General features: G+C 38.8%; 1 protein-coding gene across 4 annotated transcripts in view; it reads right to left on the bottom strand.

Moving 5' to 3' along the window:
* LOC121318651 (serine/threonine-protein kinase PAK 3-like) overlaps window positions 1-25,686 on the bottom strand; it is a 71,998-nt gene that overhangs the window by 25,992 nt on the left and 20,320 nt on the right. The window contains exons 2-7 of one of the 4 annotated variants that reach the window (XM_041255554.1): window positions 22,260-22,324; window positions 20,646-20,842; window positions 16,861-16,961; window positions 15,116-15,269; window positions 14,464-14,501; window positions 10,360-10,434 (exon numbers count right to left, since the gene is read on the bottom strand). In XM_041255554.1, coding sequence (XP_041111488.1) covers window positions 10,360-10,434; window positions 14,464-14,501; window positions 15,116-15,269; window positions 16,861-16,961; window positions 20,646-20,820 — 543 coding nt within the window. In that variant the 5' untranslated portion in view covers window positions 20,821-20,842; window positions 22,260-22,324. Of the gene's footprint in view, window positions 1-3,965; window positions 4,032-10,359; window positions 10,435-14,463; window positions 14,502-15,115; window positions 15,270-16,860; window positions 16,962-20,645; window positions 20,843-22,259; window positions 22,325-25,686 lie in introns of all 4 variants that reach the window. The other 3 variants (XM_041255553.1, XM_041255555.1, XM_041255556.1) reach the window with 3 other exon arrangements.

Raw genomic sequence — 25,686 nt, 5'->3', positions numbered from 1 at the left:
CAGTGGTTTCCGCCTTGCTACTCTGCCATGAATCCCATTTTTACTGAGTGTCTTTCTGATGTTGGAGTCACGAGCACTAACCTTAGCTGAGGTGAGAGAGGACTGCAGATCCCTGGATGTTGTTCTAGGGTTCTTTGTGGCTTCCTGGACGATTTTACGCCTTGCTCTTGGAGAGATTTTGGCAGGACAGCTACTCCTGGGAAGATTCAATACTGTCCCAAACTTTCACCATTTGGACAATATAGCTCTGATTGTGGTTTGGTGGAGTCCCATTCCTTAGAAATGGCTTTGTAACCCTTTCCAGACTGATAGGCATCAACAACTTTTTTCCGGAGATCTTCAGGAATTTCTTTTGATCGTGGCATGATGTGTCTCTAGAACCTGTGTGCTGACAACTTCACTCTGATGGTAAGGGCCAAAGTTAGTCAGATTTATTTTGGGCAGGGCTGGCCCAAATCAGGCCTGATTGTTAACCACAGTATTCAAACAGCTGACCCTAATTATCCCTTTAATTGTGTTGAGTCAACTTGAGGGGCAATAACTTTTCATCCCTGAAGATTGCATGTTTGATTACCTTGCACACCAAACAAATGAAAGAAGCACCAAACATTGGTGTCATTTTTTCTGTCTGACTCCTTCTATATACTACTACAACCCACAAAAAGATCTGACCAAATTCAATGTGAAAAATGTGCAAAAATGCAGAAAATCAGACAGGGGCAAATACTTTTTCACAGTACTGTATAGAAGAATAAAAGAAAGTAAATGGATAAATAGACTGAACATGATTATGCCAACGGAACTCAACAGAAAAGAATGAACTAATTAATTCCAATAAATATATAAAAGTTAAAAATAATTAAATAAACAAAAATAATTCAACAGTAGTGCATGCTGATGTGCTGGGGAGGCCAAACTAAGACTAATCCTCAGAGCCAGTATTGCATGATAATAAAAAATATAAGTTTATATAAAATGATGTTAATTATAATTAATATAGATTTAAAGATATAAATAAAAATGATGTCACAATATTAGAACACCAATACATCATGTAAGAATAAAACCATTACAGTGATGTTATGCTTTATGTTATGTGAAAAAGTAATAATAAGTTTTCTTATAAGTGCCCTGGTACATTTTCTATCCATTTACTTCTGCTACAGTCTGTTTTATAACCCTTTAAAATCTCATTTATAGGTCCACTGTTGAACGTTTATAACAGAAGCTTTAAATAGTGTTGCCGATTTAAAAAAGCAAACCCACTTAATGATTCAGATTGAAAAGTAACAGACCATTCTATTGAAGTCAGAATGAGTTAGCAAACAAATTCCATTCAAACTGCATTTTAATAACAGGGTATTTTATGGTGAATTCACAAGAGCTCAGATCTACATGTTGCACCTGCGTGACAAATTTGTCTTGATGTGCTTTTTGATTGAACTGATGCGTATGTATGTGCTAGGTGTTGGATTACCATCATTGCCATTGCCTTTCCTGTGCTTGCCTCAATAGAAACCTTAATCATCTATTCCACAGCCAAGGCTTTTCAATTCGAGACAGTGTCCATGCTCACATTGGTTTCAGAACAACAACAGCAGAAGATAGGTCTCATGCAGGGTACGTGTCCCCTCGGTGCAAACAAGATCCGATGTGCATGTGACCAGACACCTACTAATCAAGTCACATGGCCACCACACTGGACTTGCGTTGTACAGTATAAGAATATGAAGTGTCAACCTCTGGAAATTTGCAAGCTGTAAATTTCCTGTAAATTACAGTCACCAGTAATTGGCAACCTAATCCCTCCATTGTGATTACTACCTGTACTGCTCACGTCAACTGTCCAGTCACACTTTACATGAAGTGCTTCTAATTACTGTGTATTTCCATCATAGTTCCTTAGTAAATACATGTGTACTGAAACATCATTACAATGTTGTTATACATAGTTACAATGTACTTCACGCATAAATATTTTTGCACGATATGTATAAGTACACAGGGTTAGGGTTAGAGTTAGGGTAGGGTTATGGTTATGATTAAGGTTAGAGTTAGGGTTAGGGTTAGATTTAGGGAGGGTTATGGTTATAATTAAGGTTAAGGTTAGAGTTAGGGTTAACATTAGGGTTATATCATGCAAAAAGATTTACACATTAAGTACATTGTAACTATGCATAATAACATTGTAATTATGTGTTACGCATATACAAAGTAACGACTATGTAAATACACAGTAATTAGAGACACGTAATGTAAAGTGTTACTAACTATTCTTCAGACACAGTCTGTATAACATGTCAGGATAGCATGGTCTGTAGTATATGTGTAACATATTATACATGGTGGACATATGGGCTATACTATTGACATGATACCCATTATTATTTAGCCAGTGTGTCCCGCTATTAAAAAACACATTCTGGTTCTACAAAATGGCTGCGTTATGCTATCCCAGCAGACTGTTCCACCATATGCTGTGCATGCTGTATAAAGATGAAGAAAAAGCTGCTCTGCATCTGGCACATGTTATACAACAGCTAAAATCATCTAAACAAAGCACGCACTGCAAAAACGCCAGAGATCCTCAGGGAGCACACGCAGTACAGGCTGCGGTATCAGTCACGTTCTAATACAATAATGTCCTTTAAACTTGAATTAGGTTATGGTGGTGATGTACACAGCAAAACCACCACACACTGGTTGTATGGAAGTCACAGAGGTTGAAGTTCTGTTGATTTGCATTTTAACTATGAATATCTATGTTCTGGTTGAATTATCTGATACTGTTTTAGCATAAGCCAAGCGTGCAAAGCTAATCTTTTGTTTTTGTTTATTCATTTTGAGTTTCAAATTAACTCTTGAGTTATACTGAATTCTAGTCTTGGAACTTTTAAAGGTTACCCTAATTCTTAGAATATAACATGAACCCATGTATAATTTGCAGATGGGTTTGCGAGTTACATACAAGGTACAGCATAATGTTCCAAAACAGCATTCTCTATGGTATATGTTGGTGTTTTTATTATTATTATTATTATTATTATTATTATTATTATTAGGGTTGTAAACAAATTGTTTGTGCATTCAAAGTGTGTGCGTTATGCATCATAAACATGTGTGTAACTTATTTTCAAATAAACAACTGCCTGTTCTCAAAGCATTTTACAGTACTTTCTGAAAGGAGAATTGTTCATTTATTCATGTTTTTTGCTGTATGTCCTTGCAGGGATAGCTGGTGTTATCTGAGACTCAACAAACTCTGTAGGAGTAAATTAGTAAAAGGCTTTGAGAAAGGGTTTCTTTGTCGCTCCTGTACTGGGGATCAGAGTTGGGAAGCTCTGAGCTAATAGACCATCATAACAACAAGCCTGTCTGACAGGGTGATGCGCATATAACAGGGGGTGGACAAAATATTAGAAACACAGACAACTCACATTCATCCAGGGAAGCAGGGGGGTTGAAAGGGGAATTTCTACAGCAAGGGTGCCCAGTCCAGGGCCGGAAGGGTCATTCCACTCCAAGTTTTAATTGGTATAATTGTACAATTAACAACTAACTATTTTGGGGTCTGAATGTAGGATTAATAAAAGACTAAGTATTTTCAAATATCATTTACGTTTTTTATTTCTTGACATCATTCTGGACGGTTAGGGGTCCTGTTGCTCCAAGCTTTACCAGGCATTGAACTGTCATTCCATTCAGATCATGTGACAATGTGACCTGTCAACTCTGTCAGCCCACACAGAGCGAGTAGGCAGGCCAAGCAGAGTTGAAAGGTCACATTGTCACATGGTTTGAATGGAATGAGGAAGGCAGGTCAGTCAGGCAAGTTCAAAGACAGGTAAAGGCAGATATAAATACAGAGACACCATACCCAACCAAGGGGAATGACAAATGCCAGGCTATATATGCTAGCACTATACTGTATAATACATACATGGAGAAAGTACGTCAGTTATTACCTTGTCATAAAGTGTAGAGTAGTGGGTTCTGAGGGTAACGGGAGCCCCGAATGACAGGAGTCGAGTCTGGATATGAAGGTTGAAAATGGGAGGTTTTATTGAACACACAGCGACAAGACAAACTAAAGCAAATGGGCTTTTTAATATGATCTTTAAGTATACAAAACAATCTGATTTTAATAAATTCTTAAACAGAATCAGGAAATAACATCTTACCAAAACTGATATCTTGCCCAGTGGAAAATAATATTTTATTATTTGAGTTTCAACAAAAAAATAAATAAATACATTTTGAACAAGAAACATAAATGCAAAACAAGAAATACTGTGCCATGTGAACAAATAGTTAATTGAAAATCTGTTTTTTAAGTCTATTTTGAGGAATTCATTGCAAGTTTTAAAGAGACCATCAACAGTCTAGAAAACTTACATCAAGGGTAAACTTAAATATGCTGTGAAATTCATATATTTCTCTCAATCTCCTTTAAATACAATATGCTAAACATGTGTGTGTGTGTGTATATATATATATATATATATATATATATATATATATATATATATATATATATATATATATATATAACTGTTAACGTGTCAATATATTTCTCAATAAACAAATTATAACCATCCTGCATTTTTTTTTTACTAGTAGTAAGAACCAGTCCACATTCTGTATGCCACTTATTTTAATTTAATTATATCAAAGAAATCATACTCTAAACTATATATTTTGTGGTGCTGTCTTGCTCTTTTTTATTCACTATGCCCTTTTTATAACTGTTACTGCAACAGCCCAGGCCAGTGAGGCACGATAATTTCAATTCATAGGTTCATACTAGTACTGTATTCGGAATTTGAGATTTTTTTTTATATGGATTCAAGTAGAAAGTGACAGTTTATGTTTTTGGTAAGAACTCAGAAGAGTCGTTCAATCGTTAAGGAAAGCAGATTAACAAGGTAAGCTTACCTCTGTTTTAATGGATGTACAACTGTGTTTCTTGCCACGGCATGACAAACTGCCATTTTCATTTTTAGCTTCCAGTAGAAAATAGTTTTTTCATTGACTATTGTTGATTGTTACATTTTGATTAGAATATTTTGTAATTGACTGCAATGTAATGGGGAGTTCCAAAATGTAAAAAAGAAATGCAAGACGTATATAAAGGAGGGCAGGGAGAGATGCAAGACGTATATAAAGGAGGGCAAGGAGAGATGCAAGACGTATATAAAGGAGAAGGGGGTGAAACTACTGAGAAATAAAACAATTAAAATAAAAACACAATCGAAACAAATCAATTTACAACGATATTGACTTCAATCTTTCTTTCAATCTAAAGAATTACTCAGATAAAAGCAAGGTTACTGGCTCGATTGCTAACAGGTTTATTGTTCTGTGTTCCCAGATTGCAATTTAAATAGCGCCCCTTTTAATGCAAACACATAAGATAATTAATACTTAAAGTTGTTTCTTTTTTAATTCTACATTTTGCTATTTGTTAAGTTTAACAATCAGTTTGTATCCAGACAGGATATTTGTATTTTACGAAATCAGCGGTGTGTAGTGTATTGACTACGTCCTCCTCACAGCGAGAGGAAAGCCAACAGTTTAACAAATCTAGAGCTACAAAATATTTGATCTCAATTTAATCCAGCCCATGGTTAAACGATGCTAATTACAGCTTTAAAGACAGGTAGAGAGAACATAAATACATGTAAAATTCTGCCAACCCTATATAAATAAGTAACAGTTCCTACCAAGTGCCAAGCAGTAGTGCACTGTAACTTTGTTTCCCAATGCATCCACACAACACATATACGAAAGGCAGAACTTTCCCAATTAGCATCAGTGTCTGTAAAATGTTTATAGACCTATTAAATGTGTCGAATAAAATGAAAGCATTTTAGTGACGAAGATTAATGCATTTTATTTGTATTTAATCTAAAAAGACATCTAAGGACAGTACAATCTTACATCAATAATTTTAGACTTTGTGCCACTGTGTCTTATTCCTTATGAAACTCACTTGGTTTGTGCATATTCTGATGGTGAAATACACACAAAATGTAGATTTTGTATATATTTAAATATTGCCCGAAGGTTCCTCCATCCCCCCCCCCCCCCCCTGCCCGGGGTGGGGAGGGGGGGGCCCGGGGGTAGGGACGGGGGCGGGGGCGGGGGCGGAAACATTTTCAGCACAACTGTTTGAAATTCGTTCCCGCATCAATGGGAATGCTAGTGTTTGTATATCACAGTTCATCTAATAAACAGTACAGACTCCACATGGAGAGGCAATGAGACCTGCATAATGGGTCGTGAGCAGGGGCCTAGTCTGGGTGGAAAGAATGGCCTCTTCAGTTCTGTTCTGTAGCTAAGGACTGGCTCATCTGAGATGTTAATGGAACTGGTCGCAAAATCTCAGCATCTTTTCAAAATGTAGCACCTTCTCCAAATTGCCTTAATTTATCCCCTGAAACCAATAGGTTAATAGGACATTGAGTAAACCATGGCACCATTGCTGACCATGTTGTTAATTGGTCACTCACGGTGTACCATTGAAATCTGGCTGTGGTGCCATGTCATCCAATCATGGTCTGGCCATGGTTAACCATGTGGACATCTGGGCTGAGCATGTTAATAAAACATGGTGTAAAAGGGGTTAAACATGAGATGAATGTCTTCTTTTATAACCTTCATATTAATATAATCATTTAAATATTGAATATGTTTTTAGAAGGTTACTTGGAAACAAATAATTTGCATTATCTGTGGTGATTACTTGTTTGCTTTCACTCATCCCTTGTGCAATGACAAGGGAAGCGTTCAGTGATCCAAGGAACACAAATAGAAAGGGCTTTTCAGACACAAGGTTTTGTTCCATTGTTTTTTCATTGCTATCAAATTGATTTGTCCGTTAGGTTAGGTTGCTCCCTTTGTTAATTGGGTAGTTCTGTGATGCTGTCGGTTTATATTTGTTTAGCTTCGGTTTCTTTTTTTAGAAATCTAGGAGGATGGAGCAAGCAAGGAAGCGCCAGAAAGAAACTAGAATGGATTCTGATTTGTAGAAAACAAAATAGCAATGGCAGGCATAGTTGCAGATTTACATACCAAACCATAGGTAACATGCTTGCTGGCTATTAATAGATCTGTATACATAGTCAAGGACACTGTTGTGATTTTACCACGTTAGATAAACCCCTTTCTAGCTCCTTGTCACTTTTTTTCTGTCACTAATAAGGGTACAGCGTCTCTATCAATTATTCATGCAGTAAACATGAGCTTCAGTATTTAAAAAAAAAAAAAAAAAAAAAAGAAGCAGCATTAAATACACTTTACAAATGGTTTGGAGAAACCAAAGATGAGTTTAATTAAAACTGATTCCTACAAGAAGATGGAACACCTCAGATGGTTCTAAAGCCATATACAGTGGCACTCAAAAGTATTCACACCCCTTGGACTTTTCCACATTTTAATGTGTTACAACATGGACTCAGAATGGATTTAATTAGGAGTTTTCGCCACTGATCACCACAAAAAAAGTCCATAATATCAAAGTGAAAAATAAAATCTACAAATTGTTCTAAATTAATTACAAATATAAAACAGAAAATAATTGATTGCATAAGTATTCACCCCCTTGAGTCAATATTTGGTAGAGGCACCTTTGGTAGCAATTACAGGCATGAGTCTATTTGGATAAGTCTCTACCAGCTTTGCACATCTGGACACTGCAATTTTTGTCCATTCTTCTTTGCAAAATTGCTCAAGCTCCGTCAAGTTGGATGGGGACATTTGGTGAACAGCAGTTTTCAAATCTTTCCACATATTCTCAATTGGATTGAGGTCCAGGCTTTGACTGGGCCACTCCAGGACATTGACCTTTTTGTTTTTAAGCCACTCCAGTGTGGCTTTGGCTATATGTTTGGGGTCATTGTCCTGCTGGAAGATGAATCTTCTCCCAAGTCCCAGGTCTCTTGCAGACTTCAACAGGTTTTCCTACAGGATTTATCTGTACTTTGCTGCATCCATTTTGCCCTCTATCTTCACAAGCTTTCCAGGCCCTGATGCAGAGAAGCATCCTCATAGCATGATGCTGCCACCACCATGATTCACAGTAGGGATGGTGTTCTCAGGATGATGTGCGGTGTTAGGCTTGCACCAAACATAGCGCTTAGCATTGAAGCCAAAAAGCTCTACTTTGGTCTCATCAGACCATAGCATATTCTTCCTCTTGGTCTCAGAGTCTCCCACATGCCTTCTGGGAAACTCTAGCTGAGATATGATGTGAGTTTTTTTCAACAATGGCTTTCTTTTTGCCACTCTCCCATAAAGGCCAGTTTTGTGAAGCACCTGGGCAATTGTTGCCATATTCACAGTGTCTCCCAACTCAGCCGTGGAAGACTATAACTCCTTTAGAGTTGCCATAGGCCTCTTGTTGGCCTCCCTGACTAGTGCCCTTCTCGCCTGGATACTCAGTTTTTGATGACAGCCTGTTCTAGACAGATTCACCCTTTTGCCATATTCTCTCCATTTCTTTGCTCTGGAGCTGTGCTCTGGTGGATATTCAATGCCTTGGAAATGTTCTTATATCCTACCCTTGATTGGTGCTTGTGAAGAACCTTATTCCGGATTTGCTTTGAATGTTCCTTCGTCTTCATGATGTAGTTTTTCTTAGGAAATGTAGTAACCAACTGTGGGACTTCCCAGAGACAGGTATATTTAAACTGAAATCATGTGAAACACGTTAATTGCACACAGGTGGACTTCATTCAACTAATTATGTGACTTCTAAAGACAATTGGTTGCACCAGAGCTTATTTAGGTGAGTCATAGCAAAGGGAGTGAATACTTATGCAATCAATTATTTTCTGTTTTATATTTGTAATTAATTTAGAACAATTTGTAGATTTTAATTTTCACTTTGACATTATGGACTTTTTTGTGTTGATCAGTGGCAAAATCTCCTAATTAAATCCATTTTGATTCCATGTTGTAACACAATAAAATGTGGAAAAGTCCAAGGGGGGTGAATACTTTTGAGAGCCACTGTATATATATATATATATATATATATATATATATATATATATATATATATATATATATATATATATATCACGAAACGTTTTCATAAGTCTGGGGACTGGTGACACTGTACATGTACTTAATGTTTCTGCTAATTCAACAATCTGTTAAAACCTGTTTTTAAAATGTTTACGGCTACTGCTACTGCTACAGCTTTATTTTTTATTTTACTTAATTAGTTTTATTTAATATTTTGGTAGCACTTTAACTTATGGGGGTATACGTACATAGGGCTTCTGGTTTTCAGTTTTTATTATGTATTAGGAAAGTGAAAAGGTATTATATATTCACAGTAATGGGAATGTGATATATATATATATATATATATATATATATATATATATATATATATATATATATATATATATATATTCCGAGTTGGATAAGACTGAAAATGCAATTAGAAAAAAAAAAAATCTAAGCGCATAATTCATTATAAATAATAAGTGCTACTCTCCCTAGAAGCACCCATTCTAACGCTTCATTCCTTCAGTATGGTCTGTTACCTAACTACCTCTCACTAAACTTCATTAACAGTCTAATGCTGTTTTTTTAACATGCTTTATTGCTAGGGCTATTTTCTGGTTTTATGTAAATCATTTTTTATTTCTCCTCTGTTAAACTAAAACAAATGCTTGATTATCTTGATTATCTAAATAATACTATTCCAACATCCTGCCAATAATAATAAATATTTCCACTTGCCTCCACGGGGAAATACAACTTGGTAGCTCAAGGTACTAAATGAAGGGCAAAACAAGTTCATTGCTCAAAATGGCTGACTTTGTGGTCCTGTAAAGGTATACAAACCAGACCAATCTAGAAAGAAAGCGAAACGTGTGGATTCACACGCTCAGTAACAAAACGCTACCCTGCCTCCTACTTGTATGTATTTGACCATTACCATAATATCGTAGACGTAAGCACACAAATACAGAAGAAGGTTCAAAGGCTTGCATATAAAAACTCCACCATTGTATTATTTTTAAAAGACCAGAAATGGCTAAAGCTTTTTAATTATTAATAAATGAATTACTTAGTTGACCACAAAAGGCTTTGATATTTTATATACTGTACCTTTAAAGACCTTACTTTTTTTAGCAGGGGTTACTCTTGTGCTTTCAAACCAGACTTAGTTTCAACCATGTTCTTGTTTGTCTAATAAACCCGGTTTTGATTTTCAATGTTCCTGTTAATGGCCTTGCAGGACTGGAGTTTACTACCTCAGTATTAAATGCACATTTCATTTCCTATACGATTACCAATTACCTGGTGGATGCTATGCACAATTAGAAAACAATTCAGTACCATCAGCCAGTCAGCTTCCAGCTCCAGCCGGCTTCTATCAGACAGCAGATGCCCGCTGCTACGAGACGGCATTAACTGCGAATCAAATTTAAAATCAATCAGCGCAGGTACCGCCTTTTTCATTTTGGTTGCCATAATGAAAGCTCAGTTCTCATCTATTGGACAGCAAATACTACTAAGACACTGTTGGTCCAAGTTATTTTTATTATCCACCAAAGCCAGTCAATCAAACCGAGACACGGACAGATCAGTAATATTGTTCCATTCAGATATCTGGCAGTGTCCAGATAAACTATAAGCAACTCTTATTTTTCTCTCATTATGTATGTGATCCTTTATGAATATTTTTGGGACTATTTTCCTCAAACTGTTCTCAATTAAATAGTACCAAGTTCAAGGTAAATCTAGGTTTTAAAATGTTTTTTTAAAGAAGGTAATGGGAAAAATTGCTTTCTAATAGTGATAGTTCCCTCTCGACTGGCAATATCACTTAAATATAGGCTTGGGCAGCTATGTGTGAACAGAAGTAAACAGAATACAAACTGAATGTGTGTGAGAGGAGTGCTGTTTTTTTTTTTTTTTTCGCTTATATTCACCATGACCCAGTCCATGACTCCAGTGATCCACAGAGTATCAGTATTATGGAAGGATAGTGCTTCCTCAACATTATTTTAAAGTTACAGTAGGTAATGGGTAATGTGAAAATAATCAACAGGCATGAACACTGAGTGTTATTCTTGTATTACCCACTGTGGGGGCTTTGTGTTATGGGAATGCTTTGTAAACTCGAAGAATGGATATGTATCGCCTATATGGAACTTAACTAAGTAAATCATAGAATGCAGCCATGTACCAACATTTTTGGACAATAACTCAAAGTTCATACATCCAAGAAACTTAGTCACGTGACCTTAGTATGGCAGTTTCATGAGGTTAGAGGTCAACATATTTTGCGTACAGTGTTTATAAAAATAAGCAAATACAAAATGGTGTCTGTAGTGGCTCATGAAAGGATATCCATTATTAACCCAGAGAATCATAGAATACAGTTGTTTCTATAACTGAAAAGAAGTCAGAATCTGAAATGATTTCTGAAACATTAGCAGTTGAAGGTACAATGGCAATTACATGCTTAATAATCAAGTTGCATGTGGGTGCAGTTCAATTATTTTTCTTAGATCTGAAAGTTTAGAAACTAGTGTGCAATTTTAGGGTCATTATACTGTAGTCAATAGGTACTTTTTCAGTATTAATTGGTAACTGGTGTATTTTGTATTTTATAAATTGGAGTGCTTATAGGTATGCTCAGTTGTATGTATCTTGTAATTATAAATCATGTTATTGTCATTTGTAAATTAATTCATATTCACAACAGCGCTCCACTTGGATTGGGCTATTCTTCCTGTGAATTGTTTGGGGACATTCAAGTATTACTTCATTCCATGGGGGTTGCGACCTTGATGAGCCAATGATGCAACAGAAGGGGTAGTGTCTGGCCTGTGATGACGGGTGATGACGAGGCAGAAAGAGATGCTGGAATTGTTTAAACTTGATGTAATGCTTTAAAGCCCCCTATTAACAGCATTCATGTTTTTCACTTTAATTCAACTTGTTTCATCATCTCCAACAGCAGTGGTCATTTACATTCCAGATTCCACTCACTGCTACTGTACTGGAGAGCAGTCTGGTAGGATTGTATGGTTGTAAATGACCTTGTTCTATGACTATCACATGTGGAGGGCTGTAGTAAACTAAATATGTAGGCTTAAGGACTATGCTGGTTAAACCAACTGGCCAAGTGGAACACTATTTTTACCAAACAGCTAAAAAGCAGTATTACTTAAGTAAGAGCAATCCATGTTGTTATGGATTAAAAGGCAGAAATGATGAAAACCATGAGACAGAATGTCAAAGCCGTTTCAAAACCGTGGCAGTAAAATAACGCTGAAGGAATTCTACATTTCATTATCTATTAAAATGTACATAGCTCTGCGTCTGTCATTTACCAATGTAATTCTTTCATTTCTGTGGTAGGGATTTATTTTTCACTAATAATAATAACCAGCAACCAATAAATGAATTGTAATGTTATTTAGTATAACTACAATGAAATGTATTACAGGTATTAAACTTCCAATAAAACATCACAGTAACCTGCAAAAAAGTCTTGGTTGGGCTATACAAGGGGTGTTCAATAAGTCTGGAATTTGGAATAACTGGGAGAGCTTTACATCTGAATAAATACAATATTTTTTCTTCACACACACCATAGGTTTCAAATCACCTGGGGAATCAATTGTTGAGCTTTTACTGAAGAGCATTTGGCAGATGAAAAATAATTTCTCTTCTAAACACAGCAGTGTATCCAGATCCTACTCCCTCCTGCAACACTGCTCATTTTAAGTTCCCACAATACCCCACTCATTTCATTCAGAGCGGCAGCATTGTTGCAGGAGGGAGCATCTGGGTACACTACGATTCGTATGAGTAATTCTCTACCCCCTGGTGAGCGCTCCTGAGTAAAACGTATTCCCAAATTCCCAAACTGATTTGTTACCCAGGACTTGTATTGAAAAATGTATTGCTGCAATACGGACAGAACAGAATACACTGGTAAAATTATGCGCATCTTGTAAACACTGCAGGGTGCTGTGCAATGCTTCTAGAATCCACCTGCAAGGGCACTGGAGCACAGGTTTGCAGAAAGATGAAAACCACTTCCAGCAACAGCCAATGCAACAGATGTCTCCAGAGAGATCAGTCCAAAGAGTAGCCTGTCCTGATTCATGTGTGGTGTATTGGTTGTCACTGTGTCTATGGGGCAATGTGTTGCATCAACTTGAAACTTGGACTGCATAACAATTACCTACAGAGAAAGTGTATGGAGGATCTGGATTATTACCTGCCTGGTGGTCCTTGTGGTAGCTTTCCAAATTACCACGGTTGCTGCAAAATCGTTAAATATATTTCACTGCAATGTTAGTGGGAGATTTCCCTTTATATGAAGGTGTTGGGTCAAGTTTACACTATCTTCAGCTTTTTTTTTTTCTTTGTCCAATGGACTAAGGCAGGGATGTGTACAGGTTCATACAGCAGAACCAGGTGTTTATTCAATTGATCTTAAAGGTGATGGGTCTCAATACTACAGGACCTTGAGAAAAGCAACATCTCTAATAGTGTGTCAGAATTTGTTTTTAAAGTAAGTAAATGGCGGTGCCTGTATTAAAACTCACCCCTGTTTAAATCAACTGAACAGACTTCCCTTTCTCTTATGGGAATCTTCACATCAGCCCTTTGGGTCAGTTGAGCAGTCCCGCTAGCAAAAACAAGAATTGACTTGCCACCTTAATTCTAAAGACATCCCTCACAGCCTCGCTGAACATGTCTAGACAAAAATCCAACAACATAAGTAGCAGTGTGGTTCTGAAAGGGAACGGTACTGGGGAGAGCTTGCATTAAGATGTTCATCAATGGAAAATTATCACTCTGATCTCCAGCAAATAACATGTACAAAATATACCTGGTTGAATTGCAACTATGCTGAAACAGATATGTAGAACAGCAGACAGCATCAAGTACTGCAGGTAGAGGATATGGTATGGAGTTAATGATTAACCAACAGAGGACAGATTCTAAAACACTGTATTGTATGTTCCTGACTAACTGATTCTTTTGGGTCACCCACACAGCACCATCATGTTCATCCTTCTCATATTGCACCAATATTTGTTGATGCAATGCAATGGTCTACGTGCCGATTGAAACAGGTAAAACTGCTCAGCTGGCCAGTGTTTGTGACATGGTTTTCTTCTCAGGATCTTTCAAAGCAATTTATTTATATCACAAAACGGTAGTAGTTTTATTGTGTAGTTCAATTTTTTTGTGTAGTTCAATTCCGCTGCATTTGCTGTGAGGTTCAGTATTTTACTGTGGTTTCTTTAAACCCCACAACCCCACAATGGAAAGGGCCCTGCATCACAGGCGATTCTGACAGGTATCAAGCTGGAGTTTGACCACAGCTTCTGCACAAAATGTATTGAACACCCCTGGCACACCACTTCTTTGCAGAGGGAAAATATTTTTACACAATAACACAAAACTTACCAGCGTATTGGGTGCTATGTAACCGTGTGCAGATTTATCTGAAAAAGAAATAAACAATGGAAAAAGTGAATAAATTATTTTGCCATCTTGACAGTACTTTATAGACATTTATAGTACCATGGGAGGTTGTTTACTAGCTGTGACTTCCTAGTTTAATTGAAACAGTTCTAACATATCAAAAGAACACACATACATGCTTCAGGTCTGATGATCAATTCTCATATCTTTCAATTCCAACAGTGTATTACAATCAGAAATGTAATTTAAACAGTGCTGTTACTGATCATGTGTGCAGTGAAAATATACAGTACAGGGTGGTTAGAGGGGCATGCCGTTACTGTTGAGGGAAAAACATTTGCTTTCCTGCCTCAGAGAATGAAACAGGGTTGGTGGAGGCACTAGTGGAGGAGTACAAATCTTGGGTATAGAGATACTAAAAGAAACTAACTTTCAATGACAAAAGTTTCAACTAGAAGTTTTTTTCAATGTCTTCAATTGATAGAAATGTGAATGGTCTCTTAATGGTCACATTAAGATAGATGGGTGAGTGCAAAGACATTGAAGACATTGAAATCCTGTGATATACACTATTCAGCTGTGTTGGCAGCCAGCACGATGGATTCCCCACTGAGATGAGGGAGCTGCCTTTTACCTCCAGAAGTGAAGCTCATGTACTTCTGGTTATTCACAGTCTCTTTGGAATCATAGAACTTAAGCACATCCAGCACAGCCTGAGGGTTCTTCTTCTGCTCCAGTTTGGTGATGTTGGAAGTCTGGAGCAGCCTGGCCCACTGCTCTGGGATTCCCTGTGGGGGGGGAGACACAGTAAACAGGGTTGCTCCGGTACCGACGTCACCACCACAAGGCTTCCTGGCTGGGGAATTACATCAGCATAAGGGCTCATTTTCCATATCTCCAACCTAACAAGGCTCTCAGGTCTTCAGGAGTTAACTCTCACAACTGACACAATCAACACTTACATAGTGAACAAGTTTTACTGTACCATGGTATATGTGATCCATAGCCTGCAATAATATTGTATAGGTTGACCCATAACAAGACATTTCTCATCAAACAATACTTATATCGTTAATCTCAATTCTTAACAGCAGTTTCACAGGAATTCACAGATGGTTATTTAAATGTCTTGCAAAAAAGGGGAAGGGAAGAGGTCTATGAAAACCTCAACCTGGTGAAAGAGATAAGGTTTGTAGTTTGTAAGGCAGTTCTAAGGGCCCAATTCAAATACTTTGAGCTGTAATTGTTTTAGAAAAATCTAAACAATGTTGAGGGTTTTGTTATTTATTTTGTAATTCCAGTGATGAACCAATTGCTCCACAATATCTGTTGATTATGTGTATTTATAAAAATTTAATGGAATTGGGCTCTTATTACTAATCACATTTACCTAAATGACCCTATTTAATAGATATTTTTCCTCACTAAAGCAGATAAACCGGTCGAAGCCAATGATATAATAACACAACAATTGCTCACATCTATTCAAGGTATATGCCTATATTAATCCACATGGAACAGATATGTAATTAAAATTGAGAAGCAAACGTTCTTATCTTTGGTTTTTGCTGAAGTGCTAATTTATTATTTCACATTTCTGTAGAGACTGAGCACTCTAATTAATGTGTTTAACTACGGTCTCCAATTGACTGTGTTGTCGTTTTATTTTGTGGTAATGGCATGGTTTTTCAGTGGGTCTGCTGGGGTCTACAGGGCAATACACAGGTGATCACAAGCGACACAAGTTTGGTGGTCTCAGCCTAGCCCACTCTGGACATTAGTTTAATCAACATCACAGAAACAAACAGGGTAACACTTTACATTAAGTGTCTCTAATTACTGTACGTTTACATAGTAGTTACTTAGTAAATACATGTGTACTTCACATAGTTACAATGTTATTATGCATAGTTACAATGTACTTAATGTGTAACTCTTTTTTCGCAATATATGTACGTGCACAATTGTATAAAAAAAGCTTAGGCAGGGTTAGGGTTAGGGTTAGGGTTAGGGTTATTTCATGCAAAAAGATTTACACATTAAGTACATCGTAACTACCGATATGTATAATAACACTGTAATTATATGTATAAATACACAGTAATGAGAGACACTTAATGTAAAGTGTTATCACAAACAGTTCAGTACTCTATTTGTGAGAGGCCAATGACTAAATGGCAGGCAATGGCTGTTCAGGTCAAGATTGAGGTGTGCTCTCTCGAAGTCTAAGACAATGTAGCCTATACCATTTTCCCTTAAACTCTCATTGACATTAAATACACAAGGACCAAAGGAAGGGTGTGTTTCTCAGTGTTGTAGTGCTCCATCCTCAATACACAGCTAGTTGTCAGGAGAGCAGTGCGAGTGGAGGTGACTCACAGTGAACTCCCCTGTCACTGCGTCGAAGCCCACGTGAATGGTGTGTTCAAAGTCTGAGGGGAGAGAGATTTCAGGGCGCTCCTTCTCTTTCTTCTTATTGGCTAAAAAAAACAAACAAAGAATGATTTACATCTGAAATATTGTGAAACAGACTTTGTTAGATATTTTCCATTGGAAATCTAGACCAGAGCACTGGAAGCATTGAAATCAGACACCCTGCTAAATCCAGGAACTAACTTTAAGGCTTTACATTTTCACACCCCATTATTGATCAGTTCAGTGTGTAAAAGGGCTAAGGTATCTGCTACCTATTATACTCTGGTAACTGTATCTGTACCTGCTCATCTACAATGCCCTTCATCACACAGGACCCTCTATGTCCCTGCCCGCAGGTTGAGGTCCTTCGACTGTGGCCTGCTTGTTATCCCCAAGCAAAAGTGCACCACACTTGGAGAACGCTCATTTAGCTTCATGGCTCCGACTCTTTGGAACTCTCTCCCAGCTTTGGTGCGTGATGCTCCCACCGTCGCTCGCTTTAAATCAACTCTCAAGACTGTTCTCTTTTGCTTTCCATGCTCCTTAAGCCTGATATCTGCTATTAGCTGCTTCTACTATTTCACATATTATGTTACTATCATGTATTCTGCACTTTCCACTGTATTTAATGTATTATTTTTTTTTTTTTTTTACTGTATATCATTGTCACAAATACGGCCGGAGTGGGGGACGTCAGACCAGAAACAGGAACCAGGAAATATACGAAAGAGAGAGGTGGAGTTTGGTGGAGCTGAGCGAATGGTCTCGCTCAGCATTTAATGAATGAACAGACAGTAATAAAAGGTTTGTAACAAAACAAAAACACAGGACACGGCACTCGTTGCCAAAAAAAAAAAAAAGACAAACAAAACAGACTATACAGACAAAACACGGTGAGCAGATATTTAACTACTATTATTATTATTATTATTATTATTATTATTATTATTATTATTATTATTATTATTAATATTATTATTATTACTACCTCCGTCTCCAATCCTGTTCACCACTCACTGAACACACAACAACCCCGAGTCGGTGAAAACATGCAGCTTTTATGCAGCTCTACCGAGACTCGATTGCTAATCAATCATTCAATTGGAGTTGCGCTACAACTGCACGTAAATTAATAAAGTGCAATTCCCCGTGCTCGCATATTATTACGTTTTACTTGCACGTGAAGTGCTGTGAAATCCTTGTGCCTAAATGCAAATATACATTTTAAACACTCGTGTTACACAGACTTGTTTATATCCCGTGTACCAATGACTATACACAACATATAACACAAATACAAACAGGGACGGGCACTTTGCCACATATACCCCTCCTTGTGCAAAGCACACATGGCCTCAATGGCCACCTCCCCCCTTAAAATCCCAAAAGTCTCGCTCAAAGTCCTGGGCCAAGAACAGGGACTTTACGGGGTTGATGGGAGGCAATGTTGCCAGTAGCCAGGCTACTACTGGCCATGCTGTCAGCAGACATGCTGACAGTGGGGCGAGTCTCTCACTGTACCACTAGCAACGGAAATTCTGCCAATGGTGCGGCTGTCAGCAGACACGCTGACAGCTCCCAGACTGACTCCTTCAGCCGGGGCAAGGGGTTGGCGGTCTCCAGACCTCCCCCAAGATCTCCAGCAGTGAAACTGCTGCGGGGGAAGGTGATCTCCTGACCTCTCCCCCCTTTATAGCCGGCAGCTCCCTCTGGGGGGGGGGGCTCCAACCCCCAGAACTCCTGCAGCGAAATTGCTGCGAGGAAAGGTGGTCTCCTGACCTCTCCCCCCTTTCTCATAGCCGGCAGCTCCATCTGGTGGGGCTCCAGCCACACTGACCCCTGCGGCCAAGCAGAGTTGACTGCGACCCCAGGCAAAGCAGTTCCAGCGACCCCAGGCAATGTGGACCAGCAGGCAACCCCTGGCGATGCAAGGCAGGCATCCTTGGACAAAGCGAGGCAGGCATCCTTGGGCAAAGCGAGACAGGCATCCTTGGGTGAAGCGAGGCAGACATCCTTGGACGAAGCGAGGCAGACATCCTTGGGCGAAACGAGGCAGGGAGTCAGGACAAGCTGGGGTGAGGGTGTTGGCCCTCTTCTCGGCCACTGCAGTCGGGCGGTTCTTCCCCTGCTTCCCTCAGCAGCCTATGCAAGGGCTGCTGAGGATCGCCAGCATCTATTCCTGGTTCTTCTGGTGCAGGGAGGGGCAGCTCCTGCTCCTCTCCACCTGATGGTGATGGAGGAAGAGGCAGCTCCAGCTCCTCGTGACAGTGGGGGAAGTGATACCAGCAGGCATTTATCCTCTGTTGGTGGGGGAAGTGATACCAGCAGGCATTCATCCGCTGCTGGTGGAAAGGGACCCAGCATGCATTCATCCTCTGCTGGTGGACGGGAACCCAGCAGGCATTCACCCTCTGCTGATGGAGGTGGCAGAGGCAGAGTCAGCTCCTGCTGGTAGAGCTGAGCGAATGGTCTCGCTCAGCATTTAATGTATGAACAGACCGTAAATAAAAAGTTTGTAACAAAACAAAAACACAGGACATGGCATGGCACTCGTTGCCAAAACAAAAAGCAAACAAAACAGACTATACAAACAAAACACGGTGAGTAGATATTTAACTACTATTATTATTATTATTATTACTACAATTATTACCTCTGTCTCCAATACCGTTCTCCATTCACCGAACACAAAACAACTCTGAGTGGGTGAAAACATGCAGCTTTTATGCAGCTGTACCGAGACTCGATTGCTAATCAATCATTCAATTGGAGTCTTGGTACAACTGCACGTGAATTAATAAAGTGAAATTCCCCGTGCTCACATATTATTACGTTCTACTTGCACATGAAGTGCTGTGCAATCCTCGTGCCTAAATACAAATATACATTTTAAACACTTGTGTTACCCAGACCCGTTTATATCCTGTGTACCAATGACTACACACCAACATTAACACACAACATATAACACAAAATACACACCAGGGCGGGCACTTTGCCACAATCATGTACTATGCATTTCTCTGTCTTTGAAGTATTATGGACTTTCTTGTTGTTACTGCATCTTGTAAAGCGCTTTGTGATGGTGGTCCACTATAAAAGGTCCACTTTCAAACCGGCCTCTATACAGCGCTAACATTCTGTAATTGCTAAAACAAGCTTCACTATAAAATGTAACTAATTAAAATCATATTGAAATATTTACACATGCTTAAAATGGGCAAGAAAACGGACCATTCGACTACCCAGCAACATTTTTAATCAGAAAGTATTTGCTACCTTCTTGCCAAAGCACCAGAAATAAAGGCAGATGAAGCACTTCTATGTGACCACCAATCTGAACAAAGAGTTCTTCACTGGCTTATCACATCCTTGCAGTATCTGTTCAATTTCACAGTATTGATGCAGGCTTCTTCCTTCAGGGATTGCAGGTAGTGATGCACTTTTTGGTACTTGCACCAACCTCTAGAATGAAGAAAAATGTCCCACCTGTTCAGGGTACTATTACACTTGGAGGACGGCTTGATTCTGTAAAACCATTTGCATCCAAAAACATTTAATAAGCTGACACCCCACTCCTTGCACCATACTCCAGTACACATTATTAGCCTATACAGTTACAATATAGAAATGCATTCTTTGTATTTTGTTACAGGACCCAGATATGTGTATGTTTAAATCGGGTTATGCCTTTTTTCCCATGGTTAAACCATTAACTATTCACACAGTGCATGTCTGGACACTCTCACTTTTATCGCCTCCCCCAGGGAAGATGGAGCGAAGGCGGGCTTTCTTGTTCTTCTCTTCGGGAGCCATTGGGAGAGGTTTGGAGCTGTGGTTTGCTGCGGGAGAGTCGCGATTGTTGCTGTTCATTCTCAAGGGGGGGGCTGGTGGTTTCTCTTCGATATCGACACTATCGGACATCTTTAATGGCACTCACAATGTCCTGTCAGAAAAAGAGGTGTGGAGGGTTATTTATTGATTCTATTGTTTACAGTCAGACTGTTTCAAGAAAAGTATGCAAGATTATGATGCTAAACCAGAAAAAAACTAAAACTAAATATCTAACACCGTTATTCCAGAAAGAATCACTAAAAGTGCATACTTTTTGTATAAAAAATTTAATTTCCAAACAACATTACATTTACAACATACTGTTTATAATGCAATTTAGTTACAGGACTGGGAAAGAGCATTCATAGTGCAATTCTGTGCTGAATTTAAATGGCATTTCAAGCTGTTAAATAACACATTGAAACAAAAATAGCAAAACTTCAGCTAGCAACACTGAAACGTATTAGTTACTACAGTATTGAAAAAAGCATTAAAAAGATCGAGTGTGCTAATGATACGAGTAGTACTGTCAGCTTTGTTTCAACGTGGGTCAGGACTGTAAGAGTGTTTAATGACACGCTGTTTAGGAAATTCATATCTCCAGGGTGAACCTGGCCTGCGCTGCTGCAGGTCCCAGTGCTTGGCACACATGCCTGCATGTTTGTGTGGGAACCTTCAGATCTGGTGGAACGCTTGTCCATTTTTTAATGACTTCCAAATTCCAAAGTATTTGTATACAATGCACTAATTAACACTATTTGACAGCATTCGTTTTGGATTATTTAACATGCATTGAGTCCAGTAGTAAAAACATATTTACGATTAACCACATACAAAAATGTAAGACTGTAACGGGGGGGATCTGTGCTGCCTCTGCTGGCGTGTTCACATTACTGCAGGAAGAGGGCAGCAGTCGTCCAATACCCACCTGTGGGTCATGGCAGTGACACGGAGAGGTGGGAAAGAGGGTGTGTGTGCTCTCCCTCTCTCTGAGTGGCTAAGAGGTGGGTCTTGGGGGGATTGTTAGCCCTATAAAATAACGCTCTACTGTCTCCTCAGGTCTGTCCCTCTACCAGGTGGCGTACCAGGTGTATGGAAGCTCGGGTCAGCCTTGGACTGTATTACCAGCATTGGTATTCCCGTGGTCCTGCCTATCATCAGTGATAGACAGGCCACGGACAACAGCACCCTCTGCGGGCAAAAAGAAATCATTGCCTCAAAATAAAACTGGGCACCTGTGCGGTGTTTCAAGTACACCTGTTCTGTCTCCCATGTCAGTGAATTACTCACCACCCTTCCACAAGGACCTATACTGACAGCACCAAACCAAAGCTGAAAAAATAACATTTTACAGAATTTCTGATGAATATGTTTGGAGAGGTTTTGTCACTCAGTATTCACATCATATCTGCCTGCTTGCATACACATACAGTACCGTAGTTATTAAACATGTGAAGACCAAGGTCACATCTGCACTCACAATTCCAGTTTACTGTGCTGGGTATTGCTGGAAGTTTGGCAAGGATTACCTTGAGATTGAGATGTCCAGTGCTCCCCCTTCATAAAGCTGTAGCCGGGAGCCCTAGGTAGGAGTCTGTGTATAATGAGAATAAAAGTGCTAGTGGAATGGCATGATGAGACATATGGAAACCATGGCCATGCTGCCTTAAAGCCTGTTCTGCAGTATAAAGGGCTGCACTGTATATATTTAAAGGATATATATTTTTAATAAATACATTTCAATTTCTGAATAAGCTTTCCTGCTGAGGTTAGTTGACTGATCTGTTTTTGTCCTCCCATGGCAACACTGATTTTAATGAGGATTGAAATAAAAACTTGTTTGTTGTATATATTAAAGGTCAGCACTGGGTGAACGTGACGTGTGCTAGGTGTTAATATTGTTTTGGAGGGATATGAGATCATTCACGATCAATGGTATCCCTTTTTAGACTGTTCTCTGTTAAACACCTGTAATGTGCAGTTTTGAGTTACTGCTGGTGACAGTGTCATGTTACTGCTGGTGACAGCTACCCTAGTGACAGTGTCATGGAACTACTGGTGTTTCAAGTTAATGACACAAATTGCAACAACTAGTGTACTGTAATAGCCAATAGGGATTTCAAACTGCAAAATACTGTAAAATGGAAAAATGGCCAATGTACCTTGTACCGCAGAAAAACACTGATCTATATGTAAAGTACTCTGAAAATTATTTTTTTATTTTTTCATTTTTTTTTTATTTAGTGTGCCCAATTATTTTACCCCCAAATTTTCTCCTCAATTTAGAATGTCCAATTATTATTCCCCTCACTGCAGCAATTCACTACACAGTTCAGGAGAATTGAAGGTTCAGTGGGCGTCCTCTGATCCCATGACCAAGCCAGCTTCCTCTTTTACATCCAGGAACTCGAGAGTGGATGTCAACGAGCTGCCGGCCTCTGGAGAACAAAGGCCAGCCTTGAGGTGTCAGCCTGAGCTCACAAGGAGCCTGGCCAACAGGGTAAATGAGTCCCTGCTGGTTTTGCCTCACTAATCCACACGAGCACCACAGCCAATGAGATACTCCCTTTGGAATCCCCAGCCAAGACCGGCGATTTCGCACAGCCAGGACGCAAACCTGCACTGCCCTCACTGTATGACTCACCCTGCACAGCCACTCAGGGATGTTTAGAAAGTGTCTTTTATTCCTCAGCTCCCCTAAAGACTGCTGAATGTCAGGGGTGACATATTCTGATTAAAGCCACGGAACAGATCCCATCACAGGTAAACAGTGAATATGGTTTCAAAGTCCTTCACTTCAAAGATGACTTTCAAGGCTGTGACATAAAAAGTGCACATATGGCAGCTGTAATATAAGAGTGTTACTATACAGGCTGTAGGGTATACACCACAACGGATAACTTTCCCAGCTTTCTGCTTTATAGTGCGTATTCCCCCAATATCTTTTTCAACGTAAATGAGTCTTCATTTCAGCACGTATAAAAATTGAAATATCTAACATACCAGGACATGCCAAGAAGTGCTTCTCTGTCCTATTGCAGAACTCAGTGATGCCAAATGCTAGCGCTCAAGAAACCCATTAAATCAGTTCATGCTGAAAGTCGGGATCACTAATATGGTTAAAACAAAATGAAAAGTCTGCATGCATTGGTCATGACATTACTCACACTTACACGATTCCAGTTAGATTCTGGTCTGAAATAAATTCCTGTTGTTTTAAATCATTAAAATATGAATTTCCCTGGAGTTTTGAGATATTTTTGTAACAAAGGTTTATTTTGTGGTGACACATTTTAAGAAAATTCCTCAGAAAATATCACTTAAAAAAGTGAAGTTTGTGTAAATATTCTACAGCATTGTACCTATTAGCCTGGAATTAGCTATCCTATTTATCAAGTTTACAGTATTCATTTAATATGGTTTATTTTGCAGAAAGCTATTCTGATTAACTGTAACTTTTTATTTGCAATTGGAAACATCTCCACTTACTGCACAGTACTTGTTCATGTAAGCATGTATAACAAGCCCTGTGTTTTTAAGTCAGGGGCAAAGCAGGGGAACGATTTGGAGACTTGGGCCCAGTGATCTCATTCAGCACAGTGGGTAATGTTTAGCACTCCTTTACAGCTGTGTCCTGGTTTCATTGTTTTCAGGATGGATAGCCTGCAGCTTCACAGTGCATGTGACTCACTCAGCAGTAATCCAAGAAGGGGATCAGAGCCATTCTTTAAGAGAAAAAAGGAGTATACAGTACAGTGTCAGCACTGGAAAGCATACATAAAGACACGGCAGAGAAACTGACTGCCCCACTTTCTTCTTTAGGGATTCCGACTCGGTATATCCTACAATATTCCGTTTTGGTTTTTTATTTCTTTGCACACATAACCAGCACTAAAGCTATCGCTTCAATAAATCAGTTAAACTTTTATTTGTTGTGATACAATAATTAGACATATCTATCAACCACCATAAATTCTGAAGCTCAACATTTAGACAGCATTTTGGCTATTACCTTTAGCAGAGTTTATCAATATTCCCAGAAAACAAGGGCTGTTCCTTCAAAGCCAATATACAGACGTGCAAAAACACCAACATGTACATTGTGGAATGCTGAAACCAGTATTCTTCTCAAGCAACTTCAATCAGACACTATAAATAATGTGCAATCAACACTTGTTGACACCACTTCAGCCACATTTACATTTTCAAATTGTGATGATCATCCATAACTTCGAAGTGATCAATCAGAGTTCCTTTAAAGATAAAACAATAAGAAACCTGTCCATACTTTCAAGATACTTCCTCCAGTCTCTTGTTTTTTTTAAAGTAGAAAATCCCACTAAATGATACAAAACACATGAGTGTTTCAAAGGCCATAGACAGGAGTACTTAAGTGGTTTGGTTCAGCTTTTTTCTCCTTTAAAAAACAGTTAAAGACTGGAGTAAAAGCTTTGAAAATATAGCCAATACTTTCCTGTAGTCAAGCAGACAAACGTTTCACCTGGTGCCTTTTTAGTACACTGAAAAAGGCACTAGCTGAAATATTTGTCAACTTAACCTAGTTGTACTTTAAACTGTGATGATCAGGCATTATTTCAGTATATCTGAATAAGATATTAGATAGAAAGAACTTGCACCTCAATCCTGACCTCAGCACCCAATGACTGCCATTCTGTCCTCGGTCCATCTCAAGTAGAACTGAATTGTGATGAACTGTGTGTTGTTTTTATGATATTGTGGCAGGTGAAAAGTTGTATCTGGAATTTAGTTTATTGTGTGTCTTTGGAGATGATTTGTGTGATTGAATTATTATTTACAGGCAGGGCCGTATGAAGCAGCAGGAGCCATCATATGAATACCGGCTTATGAGTAAGTTAGTTTAGAGGATAGTGATTCCATGTAATGTATAGCGTGTGTTATGTAGTATAGCCTGTTCCTGGAGAGTGACACCTCATT

The sequence above is a fragment of the Polyodon spathula genome, chromosome 7 (assembly GCF_017654505.1).
Source record: "Polyodon spathula isolate WHYD16114869_AA chromosome 7, ASM1765450v1, whole genome shotgun sequence".
Lineage (NCBI taxonomy): Eukaryota > Metazoa > Chordata > Actinopteri > Acipenseriformes > Polyodontidae > Polyodon > Polyodon spathula.
This window is presented reverse-complemented; position numbering and strand designations above follow the sequence as displayed.